The 10,852-nt window shown below is 39.5% G+C and overlaps 1 protein-coding gene across 2 annotated transcripts; it reads left to right on the forward strand.

Annotated features, from left to right (window-relative positions):
• Positions 1 to 342: 342 nt before the first annotated feature.
• On the forward strand, positions 343 to 6,696 carry pmm2 (phosphomannomutase 2). Of its 2 annotated transcripts, XM_034608395.1 has the most exons (9): positions 357 to 382; positions 415 to 549; positions 2,720 to 2,831; positions 2,925 to 3,001; positions 4,308 to 4,399; positions 4,540 to 4,639; positions 4,885 to 4,960; positions 5,098 to 5,213; positions 5,824 to 6,696. In XM_034608395.1, the coding sequence occupies exons 2-9, from the start codon at positions 475 to 477 to the stop codon at positions 5,926 to 5,928; spliced, it is 753 nt and encodes a 250-aa protein (XP_034464286.1). In that variant the 5' UTR covers positions 357 to 382; positions 415 to 474; the 3' UTR covers positions 5,929 to 6,696. The 2 variants fall into 2 exon arrangements, with proteins under 2 accessions (XP_034464199.1, XP_034464286.1); XM_034608308.1 differs by having other exon boundaries at positions 343 to 549.
• The last annotated feature ends 4,156 nt before the right edge of the window (positions 6,697 to 10,852 follow it).

A 10,852-nucleotide genomic window follows, 5' to 3' on the forward strand; every position in this document is an offset into this window, starting at 1 on the left:
TGACAAGGTTAAGGCTCAGACATTGTGGACTAGCAAGTGGGTTGGTGCTTGTGGGAGAACACAGAGATGGAAACTGTGACAACTGTGAAGTCCAACATATTATCATGTATTGTCCACTCTATGCCAAAGAAAGGAGGGAGCTTTTTATAGAAATAGGCAAACTGGGTACTGAAACTTTTTCTGTAAAACACTGCTTGGTGATGGGATGTACAAGAAGGAGAAAGCTGGGGAAGTCTTGCACTTCCTTAAAACTACAAATTTATATTGCGAGATATAAACTGAGGGCATTAACTGCAGGGATGTTTCCTTACCGCTGGGAGGCAGCAATGCACTAAATATAGCCTAGTCTGCCGGGAAGAAGAAGAAGAAGAAGAAGAAGAAGTAGTAGAAGAAGTAGTAGTAACGAGGAGGACTGTGCACTGTGAGACAGACAACAGTTTATTTTCCCACCTGCACTGACTGCAGAGATACAAGATGAGTGGAGACAACATGGACACGCACACACTCTGCCTCTTTGATGTTGACGGAACTCTTACCGCCGCGAGACAGGTAAAGACAGATGCACAACATTTGTAGTCATTGTAGTTCTGTGCCTTAATGTGCTCCGGGTACTTTGAAACCTAGTTACGCTGAATAATTGTTTTATATTGATGAGGTTAGTAGTCTGCTGTTGGATATAAGTGCAACTTTGCTAACCAGTCTCAGACCTGTAAAGGGTGACCTTTACAGAGGACCTCAGTGATTCCTGACGGGTCACAGCAGTTTGAGGGAGGTAACCTTTAGTACGTAAAGCTGAGTCACAAGTGGACACGCAGTCACAAAACCAGGAACACAATAAACCAGTGATTCTCAAACTGTGTAGTGGGGCGCGCGACCGGGAGGGGGAGGCGGAACTAATGTTTTGACGTCCGCATCTCTTTAACGGTGGAACAGTAAACAAATCGTTCTTTCGCCGTAGCCAGGGGTCGGCCACCCGCGGCTCTGCAGCGGCTCTGCAGCGGCTCCTGTACAGTGCTGTGCATGTCGCGCATATTTTTCGCGAACAGTGAACTCACGTTAATTTGTGTGTGTGTGTGTGTGTGTGTGTGTGTGTGTGTGTGTGTGTGTGTGTGTGTGTGTGTGTGTGTGTGTGTGTGTGTGTGTGTGTGTGTGTGTGTGTGTGTGTGTGTGTGTGTGTGTGCGCGCGCGCGCGCATATTCGCTCAGAGAGACACACACAGTGAGATCAGAGCTCGTTCACGTGAAGCAGCCAGTCAGTGACAAACAAGATACAGTGTTCAAAAACCAAGTTGAAAAGAAAGTACGATGAACATTACACCCCAGTCACATGGTTGAGCTTTATCATCGTTGTAACAAAGTGATTATAATTTAATTTATTTTTTCTCTATTTTTGAAAAAGTACAGACTGATGGAGGAATGTAGTGATAAATGTCACCAAAAGTACTTCAATTAAGTTGAATTTAAGCAAAGTTAATGCACTATTCTTTGAAAAAAGTGGCAAATGTCACAAAAAGTTCCTGAAAGTAATGTGAATTTCATGTGTATGTTATGTAAATACACATGTTAAACTTGGCCCATTTTGTTGGGGCAGGGGAGCGGGTGGGGCATGACAAATATTCTAGCTCCAAAGTGGGGCATGACAGAAAAAGTTTGAGAACCACTGCAATAAACGTACAAGTGGCTCAAAAGACCCGGATGCTAGACGTGTTTCCGATGGAATGTCAAACCTGTTCCACCAGTTTCGCAAGTTATTAAGGCCAGAGCTCTAACAGTGCGAGGACCCTCAAAAGAGTTTGAGAAAGAGAACCTCCTGGACTAAAAGTGAGTAAGTCTGAGGTGCTTCTTGGAACAGGATACTTACAGATAAAAAAATTACAAAATACTCCAAGGCACTGTCTTTGTAACTGTCAAAAAGCATTAATTGTCACGGCATGGTCACGTGGACATTAACAACAAGGATTAGGGTTAGATCACCTTGCAATGGTTCCATCCATAGTGTCATTCCGCCAATAGGAGACTGCCACTCTATGGGGCTTATGGCCTAAAGGGTGTGGGCACATTAAATACCCCAGCAGATGGGGATGTTTAGCTCATCGTGTTATTCACAATTTAATCGAAGAACAATACAATACTTATAAACAATGACTTTGGTTACAAACAATAAAACACTGATACAAGCCAAAAAATGGTTATAGAAAAACACTAAAATCTAAATCCAGATTTATTTGTGTGTCATTTGCTTCAGAATAATTGGGATAAACCCATAAGGAAAAGTGAATTATTTCACTACTTTATTCCGTATACATTTTGAAATAAGCCCTTTTAACTAAGGCGTAGCGAGCCAGCACTGCAGCCCTGCCAGCCTGTCTGGTTGTGGCTCTGCTCCAGGTGGTAAGGGGATGCCATGAGCCATAGGCTGTGCAGGAGACTGCATGCCAGGATAATTCTGCACACCTTATCAGGTGTTTTAAGGAGCTTGCCGTCAGCTGTGTCCAAGCACATTCAATGACCCTTGAGCTGCCCAAATGTTTTTTTTTTGAGCAGTGTATATTTATAATAAAATGTCCAGCACTAAACTTTAATATGCAAACCGGACTAATTTACTTTTTCTTCAATTTAGTGTGGTCTTCCTCAGCATTGTTTTTTTCTTTGAAGCATTACTTTGATTAAGTGTTGTGGTTATTGTTGGTCTTATTTTATTTGTGGTATCTGTGTTTCAGCTTGTGACACCTGACATGAAGAAGTTCCTTGACAACCTAAAGACTCGGGTTCGAGTTGGAGTTGTAGGAGGGTCAGACCTCAGCAAGATCAAGGAGCAGCTTGGAGATGATGGTGAGATGCAGACATGTGTGGCTCTGTTGTGTTCCAATGACTTAAACATGCTGTAAGTTTGACTCTCTCTGTTCTGCTTGTCTGGTTGTATAGTGATCCAGAGAGTGGACTACGTGTTTGCTGAGAATGGTCTTGTGGCCTATGGAAATGGACAGTTAATTTCTATCCAGGTAAGGTTGATTTTAATGTGTCCAAACCTCACCTTGTCATTTCAGCATTGCAATATTATGCTTTTAAAGTCTTAATTTGGCTCATTAAGCCCCAACCTTGGTTTTCTGAACAAAAATGATTTACTGTATTTCAACAGAACCGCATTAAAAAATGTGCAGGTGCACCAGGGTTCCATTTCTAATAAAATCATCTCAGGACTTAATCAAAATACAGGTCACGCTGTAATATGTTTGTTCACCTTTTTTTGGGACAAACTATAACATTACCACAGGCCTAAATGACAGTAAGTCTAATTGGTAGCTGTATTTTGTAGTTTGAAATAATTTATAATAATATTTTAAAAATGTCTCATATACTGCTGTAAATAATAGAATAAAGAGAAGATAATGTTTAATCAATCAATCAATCAATCAAATTTTATTTGTATAGCCCATATTTACAAATCACAATTTGTCTCATAGGGCTTTAACAAGGTGTGACATCCTCTGCCCTTAACCCTCAACAAGAGTAAGGAAAAACTACTAAAAACCCTTTAACAGGGTAAAAAGAACGTAGAAACCTCAGAGAGAGCCACATGTGAGGGATCCCTCTCCCAGGACGGACAGAAGTGCAATAGATGTCAAGTGTAATGGAGAACATCAGAAAGATAAAGGTTTTAGCAGCATTGATAAGGGTAAACATTTTGAAGTATAACTGAAGGTCAGTGAATTGGTGGATTAATGTCATTAATGGTCGAGTGTCTGAGGAGAAATACTATGTATCGAGCAGTCCTGCTGTAATCATAGTCTATGGTCAGCAGCCAGCAAGATCATGATCCACCATCAAGATCGGATGCCACTATAGTCCACAGTTATTGTTTAAGGTCAAGATAAAGTAATCATGACAGTTAAAATATGATCTCAACTAATACATGAACATTAATGCCGTGAAATGATTGATGGGGATCACATAACCTCCCTCATGTTCTCATAGGGAACTTTCAGGGTAACAATCTTATAGAAAAATATTCTCTGTATGTAAACCTACCAGCCTCTCACAATCCTCTTTCCAATGTCAATTGGCTCCTACAAATGTGCAAATCTACCAACTAGATTGTGTGCATGGCGTGATGCTTATACAGGTCAACACCGAGGTAACCCCAAACAAAAAATTCTCAGAGCAGGTTTGCGTTGCCATGTAGACATACCTCGGGTTAAATCTCACCACCTTTCATAGCACAGGTTAACCATGAAGTTTCACTGATAAGCCAGTAACCTCGATTTGTAGGACAGGCCCCTGGTCATTTTGTTTGCTTGCTGTTGTCAGTCCATCCAGGCCCACATGGGAGAAGAGCTACTGCAAGATTTTATCAACTTCTGTCTCAATTACATGGCCAAGATCAAACTGCCTAAGAAGAGGTACACACGTCTTCATCATATTATTAATATTTGGTTATGGATGTGTAATGGGAATCTGTAAAGTGGTAGCCTATAAAAATAATGGTTAGTAATGATCTGGTGTAGCCTGATATTATAATTATAATTATAATGTTTTACAGGGGGACATTTATTGAATTTCGTAACGGCATGTTGAACGTTTCCCCGATTGGACGCAGCTGTACGCAGGAAGAGAGGAAAGAATTCTATGAGCTTGATCAGGTACAACACACATGAACTCTAACTGAACTCATCAATATTTAGTTTTTAACAAAGGATCAAATAATTGAATTGTGAAAGGGGGTGACTTGCAGTGATAATGGCATCTTTCAGCTCATGGCTGCTGTGGTTCAGTCTCATTTTCAGTTGCCTTACAAGCTCCCCAGCACCAAACAGTAGAACAAAAAAAAATACAGACAATGATGCAGTACCTGCAGGATTGTGTTTTCTTTTTTCTCTCTTAACAGACAGAGAAAATCAGAGAGAAGTTTGTGTCCGTATTAAAAGAGGAGTTCAAAGGAAAAGGGCTCTCATTTTCAATTGGTAAGTAGTAAGCAGCCTCCGTGACAGTTAATCAACGTTTGTATTTGCCATCAGGGCGTCAGGAAACAAACGGTTAAGCCATTCACAGACCTCTCTCTCACTTCCCTCTGTAAATTCTCCACATCATGTTTCTGCAGGTGGGCAGATCAGCTTTGATGTGTTTCCTGATGGTTGGGATAAGAGGTACTGTCTCGGGATTGTTGAGAAAGACAACTACTCAACCATTCACTTCTTTGGAGACAAGACCAAACCTGTGAGTATGTTAATTACTGCGGAACAGCACAGTATGGCTCCGGCTCTGACATGTAAATTCTTTAAAAGGCAGAATACAGTGGCGCAAGGCAGGATGTAAGGTATTAATTCTGCTGCGCCGATCACCGCACATCAATACCGACATCTGCCTTATCACCAGAAACACTGTTGATATCTTTGTCTGCGTCTTCTACGTGTATGGCACCGCTTTGTCATGCTGAAATATTTGTTTTCTTTTTGTATTTTCCATTTTCTTGTCTGTCACGTGTTAGAAATGTCATCAGGGCACCCACTCGCTCACGTTGAATCATGCGAAGGATTTCCTGCTGCGCTTTCACAGCAGCTGCACCGGACTTTCTGTGTACTTAATACTAGGAAAGTCCGGAGGCTCGCACTTGACATTTGTGTTCACACATACAACCTCTCCAGAGAATGTCTGTATGATATTCAGGTATGGTAGCATGGATGGAGATTATTTCTGATACGGAGCTAAAATGCTTGTTTGGGTGGAGAATGTGATGTCGTAAACCACAGATTACACAGATGACAGGATTTCATTCTCAGTGTAGCTGAGTTTATATCTTTTTTTTGTGTCTGTTACATTGCGACAGGGAGGAAATGACTACGAGATCTACGCTGACCCTCGGACCATTGGCCATGAAGTCTCGTGTCCAGAGGAAACTCGACAGCTTTGTCAGAAGCTTTTCTTTACATGAGAGAGAAGTGATAGGACAGATTTTAGGATATTTTTTAGGTTGAATAGAAATATTTTTAGTTTAATAGTCGATTGTAGCTTGGATTTGTCATCCTGTGTACTGCTTGCTAATATTATGATTCTGAATCTGATTTTATCCAAAACCCTTACCCTGACGAAAGATGTCGTTGTATTGTGTGCTGTGATCAGGGAATGCTCTGAGCAAAGACCAGCTGGTCACATGTCTCTATTTAGTCCATCAAATGTTTTTGCTGAAGCACAGATGCCCTTTTCCTTTTTTTTACTAGTTTTCATTGGTTTCTTTTTTTTCCAGCCATGTTTATTGTCACTCCATCTGGACAAAATAGATCTGTAATACACATTTCCTGTGTACTAGCTGATTTCTCCTCTACATGTTATAGAACAGCACAGATAAAAATAAGCTTTTTTGGATTGTGTTGACAGAACAGTAAACATTTTCTTTATTCTTATGGAAATGACACCAGTTAGGGGTTGACTGACTGAGACTTAAACTACACTTTAGAGAAGAAGAAAAAAGGAATAAAAGCATCACAGTGATGTTGCATCAGAGTAGACAGCAGTGGATGAATCCAACAACAGGATCAAAACTCCCTGAGGTAATTTAGCAAGACCTATTAAAAAGATATTATGTATAATGTTCTGTAATTTATAGATAATATATTATGGTACCTTACTTTCTGCAAATGTATCTGAAAAGTAATAATGTTTGCATCATATGTTGTGATGTTTCCACCTGATAAAAAACTTGATGCTGTAAAAGATGTGAACTTTATGAAAATGAAATAAAGGAGTCAGGATGTAAAGGTATCATAAAACTTAACTATTTCTATAACTAGATATACTGCACAGTGGTTGTATGCCTCCGCCGACCAGTGTAGTTTCAGTCCACATAAATTGTTTTACTCCGATTCATACGAGTTCACCTTTGAATGACCTTTGAGCACCGAAATCTAATGAGTTCATCTTTGAGTCCAAGTGAACGTTTGTACCGAATTTGAAGAAATTCTCTCAAGGTATTTCTGAGCTGTTGCATTTACAAACTAAAAATGTGTTATGCCAGGTCACAGCAACCTTGACCTTTGACCACCAAATTCTAATTAGTGTGCGTCCAAGTGAACATTTGTATCAAATTTGAAGAAATTCCCTGAAGGTATTCTTGAGATATCAAGCTTGGGACGGACAATCAAAAAAAGTATTCCTCCGCTGTTGGCAGTGCTGAATCAAGAGTTATGATTAGGTTTCCCATCTCTGACTGACTGACTGAAATGATTGAAATGTAAAAAGGACTGAAGTAGATGTTTTAAATTCAGACTGACTCTGTAGTTTTGTATTTTACACAAGAACAGACACTTTATTTATTACTGAGGAATGAGAGGAAGAATGACTTGTGGTACTACTACCTTAAAAGACCCATAGTGAGTAAAGATAGTAATTAATTTACGGCAGCTTCCTTATATAATTTAGCAGTAATTGTTTGGTATTGAGGAAAACTCGTAGTTAATGGTGGTTGTAGAATATGGTCTCAACACGTCACAGGTAATGGATAACAATTGACAGCAAGATTCTGATTGAGAAATTCATCTAAACACTTTTGGTCGTCTGGAGGTCCAGTGATTTCCACACAGTCTACATGATGACATAAATTCTGATCCATTCCACTGACTGTTCATCATTAAGATTCAGGATTTATTTCTTTAACATTGGTGTTTTTTTGACACTTCTAAATTCTTGAGAAATGCTGAAAAGATCTTGAAGAGAAAATAACACGTACAGGACTGATATCTGTTGTGCCTTTAGGCATTCAAGAAATTTGGCTATCAGAAAATATTTAATATTAATATTGATATTCAAGGCCTGCTTTGCTCTGACAAAAGCAAACATCTCAAAAATGGACCTTTGGATGCTGTCTGTGCATCACACCTGTTAAGAAGTGATTATTTTTCTTTCCCACAGTCACTGAAGTTCAACCTGCTGATGAATTCAGGATAGCCAGGGGTTAGGCTCTGTGCTAGGAAAGAAATAAACTGTGTTCAATTAACAAGTTGTATAATACAACAAAGCAATGTGGTTGGCTATGGTGTTGCACTGGTAGACACCTTGTAGTGTAGCTTGGGTAGTTTGTACACCAGCCTAACCAAATAATTTGGTGGGTGAATAGTTTTTTTTTCCAGGTATGCTAACTGGTATGCAGGGAAGTGACAGTCGGGGGTCCCATAAATCCACAGGGCTTGTAGCACGCTGTGGCTCTTTCTCAGGCTCTCTTTTCTAATTTAGGCTGAGATGCTTGGCAGTAACGGTCAGGTACAAGCTCTATGTTACATAGGGCTGGTGGCACGCTATGTACAGCACTTAACATTAACAGGAACATTTTACAGCTTGACTGGTTAGCATTGAATATGTGCAGTACAGTTGAATGTCTACTCCGGTAGCAGATTAGTCGAATCGAATTGAAACTTATGGCTTGTTCAAAGTTCAAGGTTCCACCTATTTTTGGCGTTGGCCAAAATGTAAAGTTAATATTGCACAAATATGAATAATTGCCAACAGTACCCTCCCTCACATGGGGCACCATTAAATGATTTGCTTTAGGCATTCAATAAATGTAATATCCATATTAAAGTATGAATATAATTTATATATATATATATATATATATAAAAGTTACCTCGGGGCACCACCCTTCAAAGAAAGGGAACATATAGCCAATATGCTGATTCAGTCTCAAATTTGGAACTCTGATTAATAATTAAATTAATAACTATAACCAAAATTGCTGCAAAGTTGAAGGATATGGAGTTCTTTACAGTGCAGGAGGTTGGCAAAATTCACACTTATGCAACATTAATGAAGACAGTGTTTAAAAAAAACATTTATTATGGAAATAATACAAGTAAAAACACAGAAACTAACTCAGTGTACTTACTATATACAGGTGTGTGTGGTTCAAAATAGCTGCTGTGACCACTATGAAGACAAAAGACCACATGGAATGGTTAGAGCATGTGGTTGAGGTCACATGTGTGTGTTAAGTTTGGGTAAATGCGTGTGTGAGGTGCTGGTGCCAGGTTTAAGAGAGTGGTTAGTTGCATGCAAGGAAAGACTGAAGTATAACATAACTAACATTAACTTTCAATAACTACCAAATATCACAAAAACCCAAATCAAGCCACACTAATCACATTTTTTCAAGTGACATGTTTGACACACCAAAGACCCGGAATGTTGCAGTTCTTTCCCTTTAACAGTGATTTTATTAATAGCTCTTTTACATCGGTGAATACAGAATACACACTCACTGCATAAATACACACCACGGCTACAGTGAAATGTTCACGTTATGAGGGAGTGGAGCCACAGACCTGCAGCTCATTAGATTCAGTCAGTGTTGTCATACACAGTAGCACTGTGACGTTTGTCATCACATCACTGTTACACCACCGCGTGCAGCTCCTGCAGGAGCCTAGGAAGATTTTGTGTTTTCCAATTCAGTTCAGCTGTAATCACCACTGCTCCACAGCTCTGAATCCACAAAAAATGTTTGTCCTCTGCTGAGTGTGTAGGTGATCTCCATGACTTTATTCTTAAAGGCGATGCTTACAAATTGGACTTCATACCAATAAATGTGCTAAATAATGAATGACCGTCTTTCTTCAGTACCACAGGTGACCCCTCACTGCTCAACTGTAACATAAGCCTTAAGATGCACTTCTCAGTAAGAGCCTGTTCAAAATAGAAACAGTGCATTCTTCACCACCCAGCCACCGCCATTAAAGCATTACATGGAGCCACAGTAGGTTTCATTTTCAGGCATTAAATACAGTGACATGACAATGTGCTTGAATAAGGTAAGCTCTAGCGCTCTGTTCACACCTGGCATAAACATGCATATGGCTCAGACTGCATTCAGAGGTGGTCTGGGATGCAAGAAGCCACATTCTTTTAACAGTGTGAATGTGACCTGGGCCACACTGACGGACCACCAATTCAGCTGACATCCTCTGTGTAAGATGTATGTGTTATTCTCAAACAAATAAAGGTGATTAAATGGAGTGCCAAACATCTTGAGCAATATGGTCTTTGCCTGTAGCTGTGAACACACTTGCTGAAGACGGAACACCCAACATGCTTGTTTATACCAGGTCTGATCAGGGTTCTCACATAACATCTGAAACTTCACTTCACATCTGACTAGTTAAACAGGAGTTCATGATTGACACCTTCTCGTCTGAGGAATTCGGTGGATGTGAGGGTAGATTATTGTACAATGTTATACAGTACACTGAAACAAACAAAAATGTCTTTGACATAATATATATTGCACACAAAAAGAAAAAATACTGCAGTCCAGCCTTTGTTACCAACATGAATATTTTTGTTCACATTTTGTTCTGGTGAAGACATGTCCCTAGAACTGACTGGTCGCTCATACTGGTCCAACAAATGATTTTTAATTTATTTGATCTTTAATTTATCTCCATCACAGCAAGGACAACAACTTTGTATTATATAAAAGTGTCTCTGGATAGTCCACGTTATAGTTTAATACTGATCATATCGCTCTACTTTGGATTGAGCTCACATATTTTATTTTATTTTCTAAGCTACATGTCGACCCCGAGTGGCAGAGGATTATTTCATGGGGTGATACAGTTTTAAGTTACAAGGGAAGAAATGTTTTAAGACAATTTTAGACAGTTTAATCACAACAATTGACATTTTCCCTAGCAGTAACTCTCTAACTTGCTTTCTGTTCTCCATTCAGCACAAAGGAGGGGGGTTTGTGGCAAACCTGACGTAGGACTGATCAACATACACATTTGAAAAGTCTAACACTCTCTGGAGACATTACAGACAGAAAATAAAATTTTCCAGAGGAATAATATGTATGCAAATCTAATTTTTCC

The sequence above is a fragment of the Hippoglossus hippoglossus genome, chromosome 1, assembly GCF_009819705.1.
Source record: "Hippoglossus hippoglossus isolate fHipHip1 chromosome 1, fHipHip1.pri, whole genome shotgun sequence".
NCBI lineage: Eukaryota > Metazoa > Chordata > Actinopteri > Pleuronectiformes > Pleuronectidae > Hippoglossus > Hippoglossus hippoglossus.